At 38.9% G+C, this 22,556-nt stretch overlaps 1 protein-coding gene across 6 annotated transcripts in view; it reads left to right on the top strand.

Moving 5' to 3' along the window:
• SCEL (sciellin) overlaps window positions 1-22,556 on the top strand; it is a 69,237-nt gene that overhangs the window by 15,600 nt on the left and 31,081 nt on the right. For 4 of the 6 annotated variants that reach the window (XM_085058103.1, XM_085058093.1, XM_085058060.1 and 1 more), the window contains 6 exons: window positions 5,487-5,599; window positions 11,487-11,562; window positions 17,433-17,550; window positions 18,191-18,253; window positions 18,561-18,632; window positions 22,291-22,359. In XM_085058103.1, coding sequence (XP_084914229.1) covers window positions 11,520-11,562; window positions 17,433-17,550; window positions 18,191-18,253; window positions 18,561-18,632; window positions 22,291-22,359 — 365 coding nt within the window. In that variant the 5' untranslated portion in view covers window positions 5,487-5,599; window positions 11,487-11,519. The remainder of the gene's footprint in view (window positions 1-5,486; window positions 5,600-11,486; window positions 11,563-17,432; window positions 17,551-18,190; window positions 18,254-18,560; window positions 18,633-22,290; window positions 22,360-22,556) is intronic. The other 2 variants (XM_085058084.1, XM_085058077.1) reach the window with 2 other exon arrangements.

Below are 22,556 nucleotides of genomic sequence, written 5' to 3'. Positions count from 1 at the left end.
TATGATATTTCATATCAGACTTTGTGAAATGCTGAACTCACTTTGACAGTAACTTAATCAAGTGAAAGTGTTTTTAAGTTTTTCTGCCTCTGCACAACAGCTGTTTCTACATCATATTGAAAAATAACTCTTATGTCTACCTATTTTAATCACCCAAGTGATAAAATGCTGAAAAATTACAACATAAAAAGAAATAGGAGAATTCCATATGTAATATCTAAAATTTGTTTCAACAGTATGAGAGATGTATAAATGGTGAAAAGTTCTGAACAAGCCTGGGACTCCCATCTCTCTCTCCTTCTCTCTCCCTCCCTCTCTCTCTTTCTCTCTCTCTCCCCTCCTCACCCTCATCCTCCTCACCTCTTTTCTATTTCCCTCTATCTCTCTACCTCACAGTCATTATTAAAACAAATCTGTATTATTGGCTTGGGCATATGGTCTCCTTTGTACCTAAACTCGGGCAGAGGCATCTCTTAATCATCGGATTGTAACAACGTGAGCCTTGCATGTGGATTAAGCAGATGAATTCCAATTTTTTAGCATGAAGGAAAGAACAAAGTTGTTACAGAGGGCCCCAAGCACTTGGCCCTGCCAGTAGTTGCCCTTTGTGAGGCAGACCAGGACACTGCCTATCTACCTTTAAACCCATATCCTCGTAGAAGCAAGGAAGCCCATGAAGAAAGGGGCTTTCCATCTCACATTAGATCATTAGTATAGTTTATTTTGAGATGGCTATCCAGGAGCAGGAGGACTAAAATCTTCAGGGGGAAATTATAATATTAGAACAACCTGCCCATGGGAAAAAGTCGTGCTTCTTATTTCTCCCTCTCCTCAGTGTTGCAGTCATGAATGCTGCTAGGATTCATACATCCATTTCTAATCTGGTTCTGAGTCACACATACCTCTTGGTAAGGGTGTACCCATAGGCAATATATTCCCTTGGTTAATTATTTTGACCGGAGTGAAAAGTACCTCTGTATAAAGAGGTAGCACAGGTCCCAACTATCCACTTATTTTATGTAGGGCTGGACTGGGGATTTAGGGAGGAGCAGGCCTTGTGTTAGTCACCATCAAGAGGAAGGTGTCACCCTATGCAAGAGCAGAATTTCCTTTTCTATTGCTGTGCTGGGTTCCTTTATTGCATAAGTGACCCCCTCCCTTTTTACTTAACCTGTTAGAACTGCTGCCTACATATACAGGTGATCTTACACTAACCTTAAGCAAGCAAAATGTGGCACAGATGTGCAACCCTCCTCCCAGATAAAGACTACACTAACTGTAATTAACATGTGTAGGTCTGCTAGATGGTGCATTGCAGCTCGGCACCATCCACTGCCTACACCTAGCTATATGTTTCAGAGTGTTTAGTTTTAGTCATCTTTTGACATGATAGGACCATACTAGTTAACTAAGTAGGAGTAGGATCTGGGCCTGAGCAACATCCTCTGTTTGTCCATACTATTATCACGCAAGGTCCTTGACACAGTATTGTTCATGCCAATTATCTGTCTCTGAAAAAAGACTTGGGCAGATGTCTCTGTTACAAGCTCTGGACTGCTTTCAATAGGAGTGTGTATGAGGCCACACAGTTCTTTTTGAAAAGCAACTCAAGTGAACCAGGTACAGAACATGCTGTGCTGCTTGTCCTCAGGCCAGATATTGGGCTTTGGTATGTTTCATTTAATAGCATAAATGTAGCTGCTTTATCATACCTTGAAACTAAAAAAAATTGAGCAGTACTTGCTAGACTGTCTTCAAATCTTTTGGACATACCAGTTATAGAATCTTATCATCCAGAACACCATAGTTAACCAATCCTACTTGGAAAGTCTGAAGTGTTAAAGGATTTCTCTTTTGGAGGACTGAGTGTATGAAAAACTGTATTCTCTACCGTATTCCTCCCTTTTTGGGAGGAGTCACAGAACAAAATTTGTCTAAAATGTATTCTGAGTCACTGCTGATTCCCAGCTCTCTATTGCGAGTCTACAAAAAAGCTCAATAGAGCTAGGCTACATTGTACTATTTTCATGATGCCCTCTTACAGCCCTTAATAAGGGCATGGAGATAGCACAATATTTGGCAGTATGTTTTGTACTGACAAATGTAAACCCAACAAAAATTGACAAGAAAATCATGTAGAGAAAAATGCATTTTACTAACAATCAAGGAACATAGACTTTTCGGAAAAGTATATAAGCTAAAGCTAAGAGCACTGAACACAACCATCTTGCTCAGAAAACAATGAGAGTTGGGAATTATGATAATGTATTGCTCCTGTAGGGTGCTATAAGCATTTGACTTTAATAACACTCAATAAGCCATTCAAACCTAAATTATGGCACTTCTGAAATACTTATGTTCAGTTTTCTGCCAGTGCTACTATATTTTAAAAGTCAACATCCCCTACTGGGAGTTTCTTAGCAGGCATTGTAAGAATTCTTTGGATGGCAAATAACCCTTCCATTGTAGATGAGGTATTTAAAATGAGCCTGTTTGACAAAAATATCCTCCAAACTCTGTTAAAGATCTGAGCTGCAAGAGATGGTGGTCTCTGATTACTAATCAGTAATGTGTCCCTATTGGCGGTTATTAGTAAATGATAAAGAGGTTTTAATGTAGGGAGGAAGTCTAAGATACTTCTTGCTTCCTATCATAAGTCATACAGACCACACACTGCTAAATCAAGCTATCATAATGATTTTGGTGGGGTTATATCCAGTTATATAAGACTACGATGTTGCCATTTATGTTTGCATTTATTTTTCAGAGAACTCCTTGTTTTCTTCTTGAGAGAATGACAAGCAAAAGCAGAGTATTTACTTAAGTTCTAGCAAGTAGATTACTGGTATGTAGGTATGAAACAAGTTACTGTCAGCTCCAAAGCATCTTACTGGTTGGACTAAATAGAAAAATTTAAAAAATCCTTGAAATGTGATAAATCAATAGTAGTACATGGCCCAATGCAATGATTAGCTAAATTACTTCAATTGATAGTCATCAGCTGTCAATATAGCTTGCTTGTATTTTTTGAATTGCTCTTTTCTGACACTATGGAAAAATCTGTCTAGAAGGGTGTCTGTCTGTGCTTCAACTTGGATGTTTTCTTGAGTGCGAGAAAGGTAGCAAGGAAGATACAATTCAAGTTCTGAAATAGTCTGGGAAATTAAATTTCACTGTATTACACTTCTGTCCTTCCTTCAATTAAATACAGACATACTAGAGAATTAAATACAGACATACTAGAGAATTAAAAGAAAACTGAAACCTGACTGCAGAGCAGTTCAGACACTCTGGGCATGGCTTGATTTGTGAGTGTTATTTGTTATACTGAAATACAGAGACAAAGTTTGAGTTCCTCTGAGTTGCTGAAAGCTGAATTTCTTCAGAATATGGGAAGTTTGTTCATGGAAAATAGTTATGGATCATTTTCACAGTATGGTTATGCTGAAACTGTTCAATTCCTGATACATAGCACTGCCTCACATATTCTTTATTCACTAGGAACAATGCTTGCGTGTGGTTACAATACAGAAAAAGAGACAGAATGTTTAGCAGTAAGTTAGATTTGCTTAAGTCTAAAAAAAGTTGAAATCTTTTCTTTCCAGCTTTGAAATATTAAGTAATGAGCATAGCTAACACCACAAATTCACCATCCAATGAATATACTGGTTGTCACAGACCAGCCACTAAAAGACAGCTGGCCTGCTTTATTCCTAGGCTGAGGTCTGTACCACTGTTGGAATTCCATACGGATGCATTTTCCTATAGACCATCTGTTCTGTAACACCAGACACCAAAGACCTAGCAAGGACTGCCTTAGAATAAGCCTTGGGCTTATTTTGGGTAGAAGAACTGGCCTGCTCTGCCCCATCTGAACAGAACTCTCTCTGTTCAAAGGCCATAAGTACAGGAAAATATCAATTTAATTTCTCCAGACTGTATTGTTTGCATCTCTATTTGTGTTTCTCAAACACTTTGGAAAAAGAAGGCAGTGCTGTGAGACAGGTTAAGCATATCTCTGATTTACAAGTGGAACTTGTCTGGTTGAATGCAAAATGATAACAAATTCATATTGTGTAGTACCTGAATTTTGAAAAAAAAGTTTCAAAAAAAAGATATTCCTATTCTCAGGTGTTATTATAAATCAGAGCTAGATGTCCATTTCAAATTAAAGTGTATGTAGATTTTTTAAAGCTAATTCCCATTTAATGCTATTTCCTCATTTCTTATGAGGAAAGACACCTGTTTCATACGGGAGGCAACTAAAATCTCAACATGTCTGTAAAGAGATATATTCACAAAAGTTTCTTCTTGACTGTAAAATGTTAAACAGATAGAACCTCACAATTCCAGGACTTCTATAAGTATTTTTCGCTTTCAGAGATACAGAATTTGAGATGTGCAAAACTCAGAAATGTTTGCATGCTTGTATTCATTAATTCTGTGATTTGTGGTAGTTAAGAGTTTATATGTGGTGTTTTCTTGGCTGCTGCTCTGCTTCATCAGCTGTATTATATCAGATAGAACCAATGTTTAGACAATAGCTTCATGCTACTAAGTACCGAGCTTATGAAAAGGTAACTATTGACAAAAATACGGATTATTACTAAGTTACATCAGTTTGCTTTATGTTCAAAGAAATTATCAATTTTCATAAAAATCAATAGGACTAAAGGTTGCCCAGCATCTTCTTAAATGTCCTCTCACATAATTCATCACAAAAGTTCCCCAAATAAAAATTAAGGGTGTTCTTGTGTAAGATACATTAAAAGCAGCTTCTGTACCTTAAAGAGACGGATGGAGCTTTATACAGTGTTCCTATAAAAAAAGTACTGATTCCATAGTGTTTACTAATAGTAAGGCAGTTCTTAGCCTATAGAAAAACTTATCTGGAACCATTTTAAAGAAAGAAAAAGACATGAAGACAAGCTCTTCCCTCCTTTGTTTATTCTTGGCTGTACTGAAGGAGAATGCAAATAAGCAGAGATAAGAGAGACTTGCAACAAGATCTCATGTGGGAGGGATTTCCCCCCGGATCTTTTGCCTCTGCCCACATACTCAAACTGTGCAAATACTTAATACAGATCAGATCCCAGTGTGTGTTCCCCACGTAACACTTCTGCAGAACTTTTCTTTGGTGAAATATGGTGTTACTTCATGTTCCTCCACGTAAATACCTGCAACTCTGTAGCTGAGAGGCAACCCTCTAGCTCTGCAACGTATATGTCTGTGGAAAATCTAAATGATTGTAGTATATTTTTCCAAATGGTAATTGCTTGGTTTTCTGTTCCAAGGTCTGTGCAGGCAGTTCACTTTGTGAAACCCAACCCCACTGCACTTGAAAAGAACAGCAAGCACAGAAAAATAACAACTCACCTGTACTCTTAATTGATCTGGTATTTCTACAAGGTGCCACCCTTTTCCACACCTCCTACCTCCTCCTTAAGTGACTCAGCCTCTGAAGAAGAAATCTCTTGACTTTTCAGACAGCTGGATGGGGAAGAACACTTCAGCTCTCTGTCTGCTTTGATTGTTCCTCCCTTCCAGGTAGACTAACCACACTGAGCCACTCTAGGACACTAACTTCTGCTATACCTAGGTAAGGATGTTTACTGTTCTGGTTTTATATATCATGTAGGGAAACTCCTACATTTTCAGATGTTTTGTGATTTCTTAATGTCCAGTTTAGAATGCCGCTTCAAAGTATCTGATTTTCAAGAGGTATGGAGAACGTGACTATGAAAATGGAGCTCTGAAAGTTTTACAGTTTAGGTGTTCAGGTTCCCTGGACCTTTCTGACTTCTTTTGGCTATACCATCCTAATTAATTCATTATTTATATTATATTGCTGATTGTATTTTATTCTAGTGATAATTCTCTGATGATAAACTCACAGTTCAGACCACTTTTCATGAATGGCTGTTTAAACGTAGTTTTTGTGCTTTGGTTTGTTTTATTCTTTGTTTATTTTCTTGGCATTTTAATCAAAAATTATTGAGTATTTACTCTTTTCTAATTTTCTTAAATTTTCTCAATTATTTTGAAAAAAAGAATTAACAACAATTAATTTTCATTTTCACCTTTGCAAAAATAGCCATTCTACTTTATTACAAGGACTTACCTATACAATGACCTGAGCCCATGCATAAACACAAAGGGTTCTTCATCAAAAATCAAGTAAATTGAATAACAGAGCTGAAAAAAGAAAATTTAAATTATCACCCCCTTTTCTACACTCTATTAAAAAAATACGACAACTACATTTAAAAACACATTGAACATGTGTTTCTAATTTGAAAACACATACAAATTTGGATTGTGACTTAGCTGATTTTACATTAGTGACAGTTCCAAAGCTTCTTTCAAAACAGAATCTCCTCCGCCCACATCTTGAAAAACCAGTTTTGAGAGCTCTTTCAGCTACAAATAGATGAATGATTGCTGTCATACATTCACATGTTCTCTAGTCCTGCCTTGACTGTTTTCTCTGTTACACACATACACGTGTTATTTCTATTTTCTGTGTGAGGTATTTTCTGTGTTATTAGTTCTGTGGACAAAACAGTAGAGTAAAATATTCATTTAAACACAATGTATTATTTCCAGAAGTTCGCAAATGTGTTACATAGCTATTGCTCTGATATGTAACTCTTAAAAAAAATTTGTCTAGGAACACATTTTTGTGATTCTTTAATGTGTGTAAAATAAATGTAGTAATTTTTAAATGTAGTTATCAGCAAAAGGACAAAAAGACTAATTCCCAAACAAATAGAATGATGATACTGGTGGTAATTGTGTAGGGAAGAAAGTAGAGTATCAGTTATACACATAGATCTGGACCTGACAGAAAGGGCCTTTACGAATATTTGAAGAGCTCATATTCTTGTCTGTAATAACAAGTTTGGATGTGTGAAGGATTGTACAGCCTTGAATGGCTCTGGCTGTGATGGTGATTTTCAAAACAGCCTTTATCTACAATCAAGAAATTCTTATTTGAGTGTAAGTATAGGTAGGCAGATCTGACAGCCCAGTCACAGTGGTATTGTTATCTGAGGGGAGAAAGGATGGATATGGACAACAGCAAAATTGGTATTGACTTCCAAACCAGAAAGACTTTACTTCACACACTTATGGGTGCTCATCTAGAAAAACAGCTGCAATGATGTGTGTCCCCAGTGCCTTAGTTTTAGGGCTTGGAAATTTTTATTTTGTATCAAGTCATAATTACTTTAATCAGCTGCTTGCTCACATTTACTGTATTGAACAGAAATGATGTAATAGTATGAGTTACAAGGGAAAAGAAAGCAAAACAAAAAGTTGAGCTGAAGTAAGTCTTCAGTTCTAGTGCAATAATTCTGACATTTTGAGCTCATAGTGATTGTTCAGCTTACTTCAGAGCAGAATAGTTTTTTGAGAAGATGGAATTTTGGTGGTAAGCTTCATATGCGGAATAAAGAAAGAACAAAGTATAGGCCTATTTTCTTTGTCATAGGGCAAATATTAGATGCTTTCCAAAAGCTGGAACTTGAAGGACATGTAGCAAGCAGTAGTCAGCAAGCTGTGGTTGTGTAGAGCCATATAAGGAACCCATTTGTTCCAGCTGGTGTTTCATGTGGACATGGCAACCTCAGCAACTTCTCTACAATTCAGGCTGGTTTAGCAATGCAGCACAAGAAGTTGGATGATAGGAAAATTCAGAAACATTTCTTTTTTCAAACTAGTTGTTCAGCTACAATGTTTTGTATCACCCAGTTTGTTAGTAATAGTGGGAAAATTGACATTTCAGGCATTTGCATTTGGCAGTGTTTTATATGAAAAACCTCAGCATAAAATCAAACATTTTGACTTTTAATAGAAGAAGGTGCATCTCTCCCAACACTTCTTCAACATTTACTATATGTTCAATTCCTTATTATATGGTGTGATGATAATGCAGTGCCTTTTGCCTCTAAGCTGTGGAAATTAATATTTTTTATTAGAAGTAAAACACATGCCAACTGACTACTTATAAATAAGGTCTTAATCACTGTCATAGCTAGAAACCAAAGAACAAAGATGTTTTTTGGTTGCAACTAGTGCAGTCTGATGTGGAAAACATGAATCTTACAGGAAATGCTTCTATTATTATATATTTTTTTAAATACAGCAATGCATATGTGTGAAGCCTAATCACATAAACAGGTACAGCCAAGAGCAGAAGGAAGGCAAAAGGACTCTGTGACGGAGGAATGGGTGTGTTCAGATGATTTGAAAACTAGAAGGTCTGGCTTTCAGAATTTAAGGCAGGCCTGGGGAATTCTGTTGATCAGTCATTGCAGAAGAAGAAAAGTAGATGTAGAAGTGTAAATATGAGTATTTGTGATGAAAATAGTCTTGGAGACTTGTGCAGCTTTTGGAGTAATTTCATGCCAGGTTAGATGGACTTTTGACTTTCCCTGAAGTCATGTTTGAATTTCTTTCAGATTGTGTTTGGATTTCCCCCAGAAGGGTAGAGGGTCTGAATCTAGGACTGACATGTCTTAAAACTATTTGGGAGCTGCTCACTGGACTGGCCAGGGCAGTTTTAAATTTCGTTTAGAGTTTCCTGACGCTGTTTTTAAATTCAAATTACACTGGAGCTGCATTCCTGTTTGTTTTTGTTTTGCATTCCAGCTAAGTTGTTTAGCTTCAGTGGTTGAGATCTTATTAAGAACGTCTGAACATAATTTAGTACTATAGCATAGTATAGAAAGCTATAACTCTGCTTTCTCACAATCTCATTTACAAAGTTAAAAACATTTTTTTATCTCCCTATGGTCTGAAGGTGAGTTATTCACTGACCTGTGTGAATAATGTGACAGTTCCAGATCTTTATGAGCTGATATTTTTTAAACTAATGTGATCCTCATAGTCTCTTGTCAACTCCCCTTTTCAAATACAGATATACACACACACACTTGGTTTAAAATAGTGAATGCTTTGATGAGCTGTGTTCTGCCTCCTTATGCAAGATTCTTTTCATTTCTAAGATCCTAAAATTTAAATCTTACTCTGATGATTCTTGATTGCCTGTGCTACAGATTAAAGTAAGATTTTTTTTTAAATACATGTTTTAAATTTTAATGAATTAATCTTTGATATACAACTTGAAAGCTCAGAGGTAAGAACCAAGCCTTGAGGACAAAATGGCAGTATTCTGTAGGACTAAAATGCCTGGGTTTAACATTTTAGAATACCTGGCACATTTTCAGTGCTGACTGTAAAAGGGAGTGTGCCTGTTTCTTATATTCATTTATGCATACTACTTTTGGGTTGGGAGACTGCAGCAGTTTATTCTGGATGCTGTACACATGTGAAACAGAAGTAATGTTTTGCCCTAAAAACATTAAAAAATAAATATAGGACAAGAGATAAAACAAAATTTTAATTAAATGATGGAGGATGAAAGAAACACACTTGCTGGACTCTCTCATGGATACAAGCAGGAGTTGCAAACCTCTTCATAGTCACTTTTCATTTGGTTTATTTTCACAAAAGAAGTCTCCCTTTTCAAAGTTTTATGATTCATTTTCCTTAGCAAATGGCTTTAAAAGTACTTAATAGAAAAGAAATCCAAAATGTTTCTATGCAAACTACTACTTCTTCTTGAGATTAAATGTCAGTTCTCATTGCTTGTAAAATATACTGAAATATCAAACTTTCTATTATCCTGGGACTGCCTGCATCAGATGTCCAGCTGTACCTAAGCTGGAAAAGTAAATCAGAGACTTCTCTATCATCTTGGGACAGTTCAGGAAAATTGATAGTGAGAGTGGTAACTATCTAAAAAACCTGAGTGCTTGATAACCTACCTCAACAATTTCTAGGAAATTCAGTGCATATATGCCTAAAACCTTATATAAGTATTTTTAAAAGGTATTTTATAACCTATTGCAAAATAAATAAGGCTCACCATAGCCCCGAGCATATTTTTATTGTGTGGGAACCAGATCCAGCAGTCACATGTTTGCTGCACACACTGTGCCAATGCCTGTTTGACACCAACAACTAAGGTTAAAAAAAAGGAATGTGGTAGGAGCTTTTCAAAATGCCAGAATTTAAAACTCTAATAAATATTTGGAATTTCACAATGGGTTAAGATACATTCAGACTTTTGGACACCAGTATTAGTTTTGTATTTATGTCTTTACTTTCTGAAAAGATCTGTAGTTGTTTACATCCAGATTTTGGGTTACTGCTTCTTTTTGTTTGTTTGCTTGTGTTGGGATATTTTCTGGGAGGTTTGTTTTGGTTTGTTTTTGGGGGGGAATTGGGATTGTTTTTGTTTGGGTTTTTTTATTTTTAATTATAAGCTATTTTTTTGTAATTGTCTGGCAGTAAAAGCATAGAAAAGAAAAATCTGCTCTTAGTGCAATCCATTGTGGCATCCACAATGTTTTATTGTCAGTATAAGCACTATTCTTAAGCTTTTGCCAGAATCCAAAATCTTCTTCACCTTCCATCAGTAAAGAAAGAGCCACAGGCTCCAGTGTCAATCCACTCTATTTTAGGTGTGTGAGCAATACACTTTACTTCTGTGAAAGGAAAAAAATGATAACTGTGTCATCCAGAGAACCAGGAATGTTTCTGATTTTTAAGGCCTGCTTCTGTCATAGAAACTGTTTTCTGGTGCTTCTGTAAATTTCAGCAGCCTGACAGTAGAGCTGGTTGAGAGCATTCCAGCACTACATTGTTTCCTTGGAAAATGCTGCTGTACAAAAAGGAATCCATTTACTAAAGAGGGTCAGTTTTGGCCAAACTCTTAGGTCAAAGTTAGCATTTGGGGCTTTTTTAACTTAAGGGAGAATTTTCTGTCATCAAAATGTCATTATGTTCTGCTTGATGCTTTCTCTAGGAAAGCTGGTATTCACAATCCAGTTACAAAGCAAAACGTAAATCTTTTGAGTGGCTCCACTCCCAAATAATAATTTATTTTTTTAAATCATTAGTGTTGGAGGCTTTTAACCTGATTTGGGGTAAGGGAAGAAGTCGGTGACTGGAAAACAGTTGCAGAGCAGCAGAACTGCTTCTGTCCTGCATGAGCTGCTGGCCACTGAATGTGAGAGACCTGTCAGCAGGGCTGGCTGAGCTCACCTGTGCTCCAGGAGCTCCTCCAGGGACTGATCCCAGCTTCCCATCAAGCTTATCACCTCAGCCCATTCTTCAATATTCCATCTGGCCCACTGAAGGCTTTCACCACACCATTCTCAGGAAAGGAGCTTCCAAAAAGGAAGGGGCAGCGTGACAGGCAGAAGGGCAGGGCAGGAATGCACGTTGCTGTCACCAGGCAGGGAAAAGCCCCAGATTCACTCTGAGGAGGGACAGCCAGCCCTAAACCATTCCACCTGTTAGACTAAACTTGTGCAAGGAGGTGATCAAAGTGGGCAGCAAACTTGAACTGTTTTAGGGGCTGATTCCTGATCTCCCTGTCAGCTCTCACTTCCTTTTTCTGTCGTGTTTTCTTTTAGATTCCTGCAGAAGGACAACATCCCACGGAACAAATGTCAGCTTTCAGCATACGGAAGCAGTCTCCTAATCCAAGCGGTAATACCGAGTCTCCTCCATGTTCCTCTCCCGGAGCACTGGGATGCTGAGGCAAGGCCTCCCTGCTGCCCAGGCCTCACCGCGCCCTGCTGCAGCTCCCTGGGGGCAGTGACACGAGGGGGATTTGGGCCCCTGTGACCTGCTTCAGATGCCAAACCATTGGTGTTGTGCTGTGGCTGCAGGGATTCAGGGCAGAACCTCCCAGTGGGCAGTGGCGGGGTGGAGCAGCAGAGCCAGGCGGCGTGGGGCAAGGTGGTGTGGTTGGCGTGGAAAACCCACAGGAGCAAGGAGGCTGCAAGGGTGCTGGGGAGATCCACTGGGTCTGCAGTGTCACTTTGACTTCCACAGGGAAAATGAGGAGAAATTGAGGAAAATTAGAAGGCTGGAAGGGGAAAGAAAAGCTGTTTAATCATTGTCTAATGACATTGTTTGCTCCTCTGGAGGGATAAAACTTGAAGAGGGCTGGAGTTTGCTTTCTATGCAGAACAATGACCAGAGGCAAACTAGAAACATGATGAAATTTTCTACTCCCCTGAACCTCAAAAATATTTCTATAGACTCAAAGGTTTTGAGATGCATGAGGACTTGTTTCAGGCAGGATGTGCCAGGCTTAAGTGCACTAAAATTGGTGTAGCCACAGCAGGGAGCTGCTTGGCTCTACTGTGTTGAGGACCGAAATTTTTATTGTCAAATTAAGACAGGGATGAGCTCCATCTACCTGTGCTCATGTAACCTAATCTGTTGTATCAGATCTATGTTAATGTTTTTTAGCTAAAGCTTGGGAGAATATTCATTAGGCCAGAAATGAGTACTCTTCAGCAAGCCTGGGGCCTCAGGCATTAGCAGGTTGCTTGCAATGTTTATTGACAAGAAAACAATACATTTTCCTTGCCTACCACCTTTATATGAGGTTTCATAAAACCTTCTTTGCACTTAGCAATTTAAAAAGCCATGACTTCTGAGAAATCCAAGTGATTTTTCGGTAGGTGATATCAATTATCCTAAAGTAGTGTTGGTATAAAAGCCAATATGGCACATGTACAGTTAACTTTAATAGTTGGATATATATGAAGTACTTCTTGATTATACACAAATGCTTATGTGATGTTCATGCTATTGAAGAAATTTTCTTCAAGATTCGGAGGAGGTTATGGCTGATAGTAGAGCAGAGATTAAAATGTATTACAGACAGTTGAAAGCATCTTTGGCTAAAACTATGAGGATAAGAAGAATGCTGGCATCATATCCAACCCTTTAGCTGCCATCAGCTATCCTTGCTGTAGTGAAGTTTTTTCTCTGGCATGCATAAACTTGAGCTCATATTTTTCCTACTTCTGAAAAATTAACTTTTTTTCCCCAATGCAAATCATTGTACCAAATTAAAAATACTTAAATATTTATGAGAAATGAGGAATGGTACACATTTTTAGAGTAAATGCACTTTATACAGTCGTTTACTAATTAATACTATCACCATTCTTGTCAGTGACTGTGAAACAAAATTATTGTTTAAAGTGGTGAAGTGCAGCAGTGCAAAACCTGAGGGCAGCCCCCCCTGCTGCGGGGGAGGGCTGCCCTAGAACCGGAACACGCAGGATGGTCATTCCATGGCCACGAGCTGTGGGGCTGGTCAGACACGGTCCTTGTAGAAGCGTTGCAGGTTTAGAAAGGCAGCTGTTTGGTTCCTGGTCTCCATGGTGTTTTTATTGAGGAAAACAGGGGAGGAATGGGGAGACTGAGGAGGGGGAAGGGAAGGCGAGGGAGGGTACAGGTTCCATATGAGTCCAGAACCAAAGAGGCCCGTTCCGGATCTGGCTGGGGTTTTTATCTCTAGGGATGGGGGGCGGTCCTGACTCACATCCAGTCAGAAGGGGTCAGGGGGGCGGGGTCAGGGACAGGAAGGACACACGTTACAACAAATCCACTTTTTCTCTTATACAAAAGGAAAAAAAATTTTCTAGTTCAGAGTCTTTTGGAGCTGGTAGAAATTTCTTCAGTAGGGCTGGAGTTGAAGCTGCTTGGCTGAGATCAGGTATATCTTGCTGCTCTGCTGAGCGACGGGGCTGTGCTGTCTGCAGTGCCCCCCCCAGCTTGGACGTGCAGGGAGAGGGGCAGAGCTTACACACAGCCAGAATGACACAGGGATTTTGGGAAAAGCAAATTTTTAGAGAGCATGGTAGAGGGGCTATTTGGGGAAGAAGAGGGTAGGAAAAAAGGGGGTGAGGAGTGATTTTTTAAGGGTGATGGTACAAGGGGGGAACTGGCAAGGCGCCTGAGAGAATCAGTAGCAACTCAGCGTCTTTTTTGACGGGATGCAGCCTTGTTAGTTACCTCCTTATCAGAATGGGAGGGAAGAAGGGACATGGGAAGGAGGAAAGGTATTAATAGGGGTAAACAAAACATACTGTAACTCGAAAAAGGGTTTTAACTAAAGAAAATACCTTTCTTTTTTGAGGATTGGGCAGAGAGGGCCTTTTCCGGAAGCCCTCTCTAGCCCAATGCTCAAAATGCAACACTTGTTAATCTGTCTAAGGTTAAAATAAAAAAGAATGAGCTGGGTTTTAAAACAGAGCCCTACACCCTGCCGTGTTCTATGACTCAACCATTCATACCTCTGCACCCCCTCCCCTGGGGGGTGCCTTTAGCCATTCACACGTTTCCCACCCCCTCCCTTGGGGGGTGCCTCCAAATCACATTCATACAAACATTCACTCCTCCTCTGCTGCAAACTACACCTTTAGCAGAGGTCCAGGGTCGGAAAATTTCCCTGAATAGGCACTGTAGGCGCTATCGGCTCACCCCCAGAGCCTCTCTTACTCTTGGGTAGACTTTTGCCGACTGACAAGACTGGTCACCGCTTTCCGGTCCCTTGCAGCCCTCTTCGTCACTGTTTTATCCTCAGCAACTCAATACAGACTTCACAAGCTTTCTACAAGTCCCTTCAGGGTCCTCTTCTTGGGACTCGCCTGTGTCTTTAGAGAGTCTCACAGCTCGCGGCCACCGCGTGTGCTGCACAGCAGAGATGGTGTTTGGCTGTGCAGAGTTGGTCTCGCCGGGGAGGGGCGCCCGCGACACAAAATGGCGGCTCACAAGATGGCGGCGCCCATGTGCGGGCCACGCGGCCAGGGTGGTCTCCGTCTGCAGCGCAGGCAGCGTCCCGCCGCGTCGGCGGCTCCCTGCCGTGCGTTCGCCGCTCCGCCGCAGCCCCGCGCGGGCCGGCGGGGAGGCGCGGGCCGGCGGCCAGCTCGCCCCGGCCCGGCGCGGCCGCACCGCTGGCCCCGCCGTTCCCCGAGCGCCGCCGGCTCCCGCCGCCCCCCAGCTCCCGCGGGCTCCGCTGCTCCCCGGCGTGTCTAGGCAAGTTCTTACCGCTGCCCGCATTCTCCACCATTTGCAGCAGTGCAGAACCTGAAGGCAGCTCTCCCCTGCTGCGGGGGGAGGGCTGCCCCAGAACCGGAACACGCAGGATGGTCATTCCATGGCCACGAGCTGTGGGGCTGGTCAGACACGGTCCTTGTAGAAGCGTTGCAGGTTTAGAAAGGCAGCTGTTTGGTTCCTGGTCTCCATGGTGTTTTTATTGAGGAAAACAGGGGAGGAATGGGGAGACTGAGGAGGGGGAAGGGAAGGCGAGGGAGGGTACAGGTTCCATATGAGTCCAGAACCAAAGAGGCCCGTTCCGGATGTGGCTGGGGTTTTTATCTCTAGGGATGGGGGGCGGTCCTGACTCACATCCAGTCAGAAGGGGTCAGGGGGGCGGGGTCAGGGACAGGAAGGACACACGTTACAACAGTGAAGGTTTAGTTTCAGTTTGCAAGAAGTGTTTATTTTAATAGATATTCTAATGAACCACGGAGATATTCAGCCAAGCCTGGGATGCCTTCATTTTTTTTACGTCTTTAAAGTCAGATTTAATAAATATTTTTAAAAGAAAAACTAGCTTAATAGGCAGTGAACAGGCTGATGCAGAAGTCATACGGAGAGAATAGATTAGTTTTTGTTAATCTACCGTGATTGTCAGCTCATTCTTACAAAAAACATTTTTCATTTCCCTGGTAATTTCTCAAATGGCTGGATCTATGCTGCTTAAAAAGAAAGCCAAACCTGGGCATCAAGGCCCAGAGACAGAAGCACACATCCATGCTATCACAGCCATGGCTCCTTAAACATTTGCCCTTCTCTAGCACCTCAGCCTCAGAGATACCAAATCCAACACTGAACCAGAGAACATTTGCAACTAGGCAAACATGAGTGATCTGTCCAAACCATTCATTCTTTCTCTTTCACTTGGCAGTATGGAAATATCTGTAGGGAATTGAAACAGGCGCTGTTTTAATTACAGAGAGATTTATACATACATTTTTAGACTGAATTTTATCTTTGTATATCAGTGTCTACTTTTACAAGAAAAATGTATTTAAAAATTCATTCTTGGTATAACTTTAGATAAATGTTTTGGTGTCTTATTATGAATTGGTCTTCCACTCACAGTAGCTATTTTTCATTTTTAATGTTATCACTACAGGTGTAATTCTTATCTTAAAAGCAAGAAGTACCTTTTCTTGTAAATCAGAGTGGAATGCCAAAACACAGCACTGACAAATGACATTTACTGACTCCATGTGTTTTCTGTGGAGAGTATTCTTTCTACACACATTTACAGTCTAATTACTGAAAATCAGATGGTGATATCTCCTGAAATTTGGTATCTCCTTTTGCATAACTGCTCAGAGAATGAGGAATTAATGGAGAAAACCATGAGGATCTTTAGAGGAAAACAAAAGATCCTCTGTATTTTTAATAATTTTTTTTTAAATTGGTTGTATTAACAAAGATTTTGCATATTTAATTTTTCACCTTTTCTTGTCTAGAAAAATTTGGCACAAATACTGAAATTAAAAAATGGAATTTCTGTTTGGTTTGAACTTTTAGATTTTCATTTTAATAGGCAATGTTAAAATACCACATCAGGATTTCCTCTCACCTCAAACAGGGCAAAAGCCATTGCATATTTTTGCTTGCAAAAAGGGCCAAAACCCTAATGAAACAAAACCAAAGGAGATAAACATCAACTTTCTAATACAGGGAAGAATCTATATTCTCCCAAATCAAGTGAATGGCATATCATTAGTTCCCCAATATAATAAATATCAGCATTGTTGGACAAAGATACTTTAGGTTGTTTCCATAAGTAAATGACACTTCTGTGTTTGTGCAGCATGTCAGTGTGCATGTCTGTCTGTCTCTCCCAATAGCCTTTGAAACCATGCACCAATTTTAGTTAAATTTGATGTAAAGGTATAGATCTTAAAGGTATTGCTTTTATTAAAGTTCAGTAAAAGAAAGTAACTGACTAGAAAAGAAACTGTTCATTCAGCCTTTAAGGAAAAAGCTTCAGAGGGAGTCTGACTCTTCGAGAAACATGAAAATCCACATATTTTGGGCTGGGTGTAGTTGGAGGGCCATGTGGTCAACTCAAGATCAGCCTTCATTCAAAATTTGCATCCTGTCACACATCTGTAAATACAAATGCCACAGACAATACTCCAGGGAACAGGATCATTAGTTTGACTTTCCTGGGATTACTGTGGTATGCAAATGTCATAATTCCTTTATCAGATATGTGAAATGTGTTTACATCAGAAATGGGCGAAGCAGTTTCATATTAAGGATGAAACTGAATTTAGTTTGTTAAGCTGGGCTTCTACAGGCCCTTCAAGGTTGAAGCCACAAATTTTTCAAGGAAGCAATCTGCACTAAACTGAAAATGCCATCTGTATTAAAATTTTATATATTTCAACCTATGTAATAGTACTTTAAGTTTCCAAAGTTATTCTACGTGTTCAATTTCAATACATGTTTCTCTGCATTGGCAGATAAGAAGAGTCCCTCTGTTGCAATTAAAAGCAGACAACAGGCTGCTCATGATATTAATAAACGACGGACCCTTTTGCAAGATAACAGTTGGATAAAGAAGAGGCCTGAGGAAGAAAGGTAAGAAAAACACAAAATGCATTTCTTCCATATTTGGTTCAGTATGCCATGTACCTCTTCATGGAGTGTCTACTTTTGCATGGATGGTATCAACCAGAATTAGGGGAATTCAATTAAATTACTCATTTGTTTATCTTGATGAGGTATTAATTGCCTTTTGGAAGTATTAGTTTGCTGAATATTCACTGACTATGTTTGTCATAGGGACTTTTGAGTGCTGAGTATTTGAAAAAGTTCTGCTCTGCGAGAAAAATCCCACATTTCACATGTTTAGGTTGCAAGATTATGATCTGACTTCTTTTTGCAAGCAAGAAGGTTATAAATCTTTGCAAGTTCTTTTAAGGAGCTTAAGTCAGAATCAATTTAAATTTACTCTAATGTAAACTAGGCCTTACTTTACGACAAAAACAATGCCTTGAGACCATGTTGTCATTATCTGGTCCATGAACAGCTTGTAGGAAGACATAATTCTGACTCCAAAATATCTGGAGTCTTCTCCTGCAGTGTTCTGCAGCTGGTGCAATTACAGTGGTAGTGGACAGCTGTGAAATCTGATTGCAGACAGAAATCTTTTGCCAGAAGAAGTAATCTATTTTTTTACTCCAAAATTTACTAACTGTTGTTTTTCTTTTGCTTGAAGTGCTGATGAAAACTATGGAAGGGCTGTGCTTAACCAATACAAATCCCAAGATAGCCTACACAGGTACAGTGGAGTATCTGAACACCTTTCTAATTATGTTACCAAAGAAAACTGAGTATCCTTTTACTATATGCTGTTATAGCAAGAGCTTGCTTTGTTCAATTTTAGTCTATACATATTTTCACAGTAAATCTGACTCCAGTGTCAATAATTGATCACTGCAATAGATGCAGGGTTGGATCTGTTGACACCTGGATGGTCTAAAACCCTGTGTCATACCTTAATCTGAGACATAGATATTGTTTTATTAATGATGATTTGTTTTATAATATCAGTGACCAAAATGACATTTCTAAACTTTTTATTACAGCAGTAGTACAAACGAAAAGGAAGATCAGAAAGCTGTACTTGGACGATACAGATCTGATACCACCTTGGACAGGTAGGGCTTTTTTTGTGGGTGTATTGTGTTTTGTGATTGTCATACATATGAGAGTCTTAGAAATGAAAGCATGAATGAAGTCAGTGCTCCTTTTAAAGTTTTCTTATTTATTAAGCATCTGACTAAAAGACTTTGAATGATTTTTGCATGAATTTTCAATGAGACAAATGAAAACGTGATTTGAGAAAAGGTTCTTTTGACATCTTATTCTTTTTTTGTACCAGTTTCTGTGTATTCTTGTCCTCATAAATGTAAGTAGCTTTCCACAGATGAAAACCACTCCTTGCCGGTTTCCTCCCTTTCAAACTATAAACCAATCATATCTCCAACAGCTAAACACAACATGGCTAAACTTATAGTTTGCAAACACCATGATGAATATGAATATCAGAGTCATGCTTGTCATACCGGTGCTTAATTTGAATGTTCTGTTCAGCCTTGAGCTCTGTTAGGTTAAGACATGACTATGCTTGTGTTTTCAGATTCTTTCTGTGTTGCATCTTCAAAATCCAGCCACCATTAACATCTGGTATCCAAAACATGCTGAGGCTGTGAGAACCAGCCCTTAAATGCACACTGTGAAAAAAGTGCACTTTGTTTAGTTGGTTTTTAGCGCTGCGTTATTTTATTTCATGATCCTTCTCTTGCAAGAAACAATGGAAAACTGTTACATAAAGTTTACCTTCTTCACGGAAGTTTGAAAAAGAATTGGCTAGAGACTGGTGTGGTATCACCACCCTGCTTATTCTTCTACAGCCCAGTGAATCCTAATTGTTCACTCATCACAAGGAAGCCATTCTGTAACTTCAATTTACCCGTTGCTCTTCTCTGTATCTTTTTTATTTCCATGTTAGTGTTTTTGATCTGGGGATCCAAATCTCCATGTAGGTATTTAAGATGGGTGCACACCATGTATGGATACAGAGGAGTAATAACAATGATTTCTATTTAATTTGCAATTCCTCCCCTTGTACTTCATAACATTGAATTTGCTCTTTTGAGTGATGCTGAGAATTGGGTTTTAATTTTCACAATATTATCCATATAACTCCAAGATTTCTTTCCTGAGCGATAATGGCTGGTTTAGAGATCAATTGTTTCTCTTGGCAGACATTACTTTGCATCTTAAGAAAAGTGAATGTCATCTGCCATTTTAGAAATCTGATATGTTAGCAGATGACTTCTGAAAGCTTTGCCAGTCACCATATTTTTTGACTACCATGAATTAATGACATTGGCAAGCAATATTGTCTCACTCTCCTTTTTTCCAGATAATTCGTGAACATATGGGAAAAACACAGGTCTTGTACAGATCTCTCCTTCCACTCTGGAAACTTGCCATTTATTTCAAACCTTTGTTTCCTACTTTTTAAGCAGTTATTTTTGCATGGAAGGGCCTTCTCTATTACCAACAGGAGATCAGTTTACTTAAGCGCACTTAAAACAGATTTCTGTGAAGCTTTTTGGAAATTCAAGTAGCATATATCAGCTCTGTGACACTTATCCAGGTGGTCATTCACTTCAAAACAATTCTTAAAACTTGATCTTCATGCCTCAAACCCTGATTACTAATTTAGAAGTCATAGGACAATTCCAGTTTCTGCAGTGTCACTGAGGAGCACTGTCCTTTTGTACTCTGTATCTTTTTGGTTTATGCTGAGATATTGAAATATCTGAATTATTTGAGGTTGTAAGCTGACTATCTTTGTGTTTTCATATACACAAACATGTAACATAAGGGGTTCTTGATACGCAACTGATGACAGAGAATACCAAAAAAGATTTTAGGTGTGAATATACACTTCTCATAACTAATGAAGAACATACCGTAGATGGAGTGAGTAATGATGCTTCTGCCTTGAAATGATCACAATGAGGAAGCTGTGGTCAAGTTGTTTGTATTCCTCAGTCATCAATGGTCTTCTCCAAACTGTGCAATAGAGCCATTCTGGGATTAATTTGTGTACACCTGTTGCCAGCAGGCAGTTTTGTAAGGATTGACCACAAGTTCTGCAACTCCTCAAATTTGCAACCTGAGGCATAAAAGGGTGTGGTGATGTATCTTCTCTGAGGACCTTTTTTGTAGTTGAGTTTGGTACTTCTGCTTACTCTCTGAAGGATATTCTCTGCTTGGTACAATTCTGTTACAGGCATAAATGGATTGTTCATTCAGGCATGACTGCTGGAGACAGCATTGTGGGTGCGAATAGAGAGTATTCTTTGACTCCTTGTTAGAAGCTGAAAAGTTACAGTAGGAGAAGTTGACATTATACCTACTATTCTTTCACTTTTTTTAAAGCTTCTGCTGCTGTGGGCAGCAGTGGAGTAGGATGCTAGATAGAACCTTTAAGGCTTTAAAATGAGAAAACACAAAATTACATAAAGCATTTTGCTGGAATTGTGAAAATATGCAATGAAATGTGAGAGAAATGCTGGTTCATTGGCGAGTGGGGAATGAGCAGAAATGCTCGGATTTGCATCCACAGGAATGCCAGCGGGTTTAGTGAGACCTCTAGTGATCCTCCCAGCAACTGTAGCTGCAGTCACAGTCACAAGCTGCCCGGACGTGAGAGGGGTCTTTGCACATTTGCATTTAAGATTTGCAAAAGATACAGAGCACACTGTGGTGCAGATCGTGTTCCAGAACTCCCTGGAAGGCTTTTCATTAAATACAACCGTATTCTGTGCTGCTGGAAGGCATGATACAGAAATGTTTTATATATAACATCAGAATATAGTTCTAGGATTAATTATTTTGTACCTATAGCTTCAATTTATAGATGGGAATAGATAATTAAAATTAAAAAAAATTTATACATAAGTTATAGCTCAAGATGTATTTCAGCTGATTTAACCAAATATTTAGGATAACCCTCTCAATTTAGTATTTGTCCTCTATTTTATTATATATCACTTTATCTTTGAGCTTTTCAGAGTCCCCCTGTTCTTACTAAAGAGTATTCCATATACAGGAAGAAAGCTGGAATAAAATAAGAACTTAATCTGCTTCAGCTAGGATAGCTACATGGGGTTTTCTGTGCACATTTTGAAGGGTCTTAGGCAACAACTGTAGAATTCAAAAAGGGCTTGAAAAATCATGTGGTTGTTTCTTCATGTAAATTTCATGGCTTAATGAAATCAGTTCAAGCACAAATAATCCAGCTTCATTCATAGAAGTTATTCCTGTAGGCCAATACCATGCTTTGCCAGGGATTTTGCACCAGATTATGTTCACATCACATTGATCTATGAAATCTGTAAAGAAAACAAGACTGTTACATCTCTCTAGGGATGGTGAGGGAGAGGAAAAGGCAATAGTTCTCTGTGTACTGCATGTCTGAAGATTGCTTTGTTTCTAGTATTCTGACCTAATTCAAAGGAGTTGTATAAATTAACTGTTAGCAACAGTGAGGCTTAATACAGTATTACTGTTTGAACATCACCTTTGAAAAGACTTTTCAGTGAGCTACTTAGAGTCTTCAGATAATAATGCACTAAATTTATATAATTTCAGCTTCTGTTCTATACCTATGTTAATACTGGGATATTTTTAATCAGTACACAGGGCAAAATGATACTCCATCTTTTGATTTTATTGATAATGGATTTTAAAAAAATTTAGAGAGAGTATTATAAATAATTTCTGTGTTTCTGACAGAATTCCAGCTGGAAGTGATTCTGATAAAAAAAATAAATCCCCAACTCTGAACCATAAGCAAAACAACAGGTATGAATTTCAGAAACGTTTTCATCTAAGTATTATGAATTATAATTTATCGTGTATCATGTATTATCATCTAAGTGTTATATATTATCATAACTTTAGAATTCATGTACATACAAAGGCTATATAGAGAAATTATTTGCATGGCATATGGCCTAGTAGGCTTCATTTGACTGCTTGACCTCTGGAATGTAGCCATC

This window comes from Lichenostomus cassidix, chromosome 1 (genome assembly GCF_008360975.1).
Source record: "Lichenostomus cassidix isolate B80296 chromosome 1, HeHo_3.0, whole genome shotgun sequence".
In the NCBI taxonomy this organism is placed as follows: Eukaryota; Metazoa; Chordata; class Aves; order Passeriformes; family Meliphagidae; genus Lichenostomus; species Lichenostomus cassidix.
The sequence above is the reverse complement of the archived record's forward strand: the minus strand, read 5'-3'. Positions and strand labels throughout refer to the sequence as shown.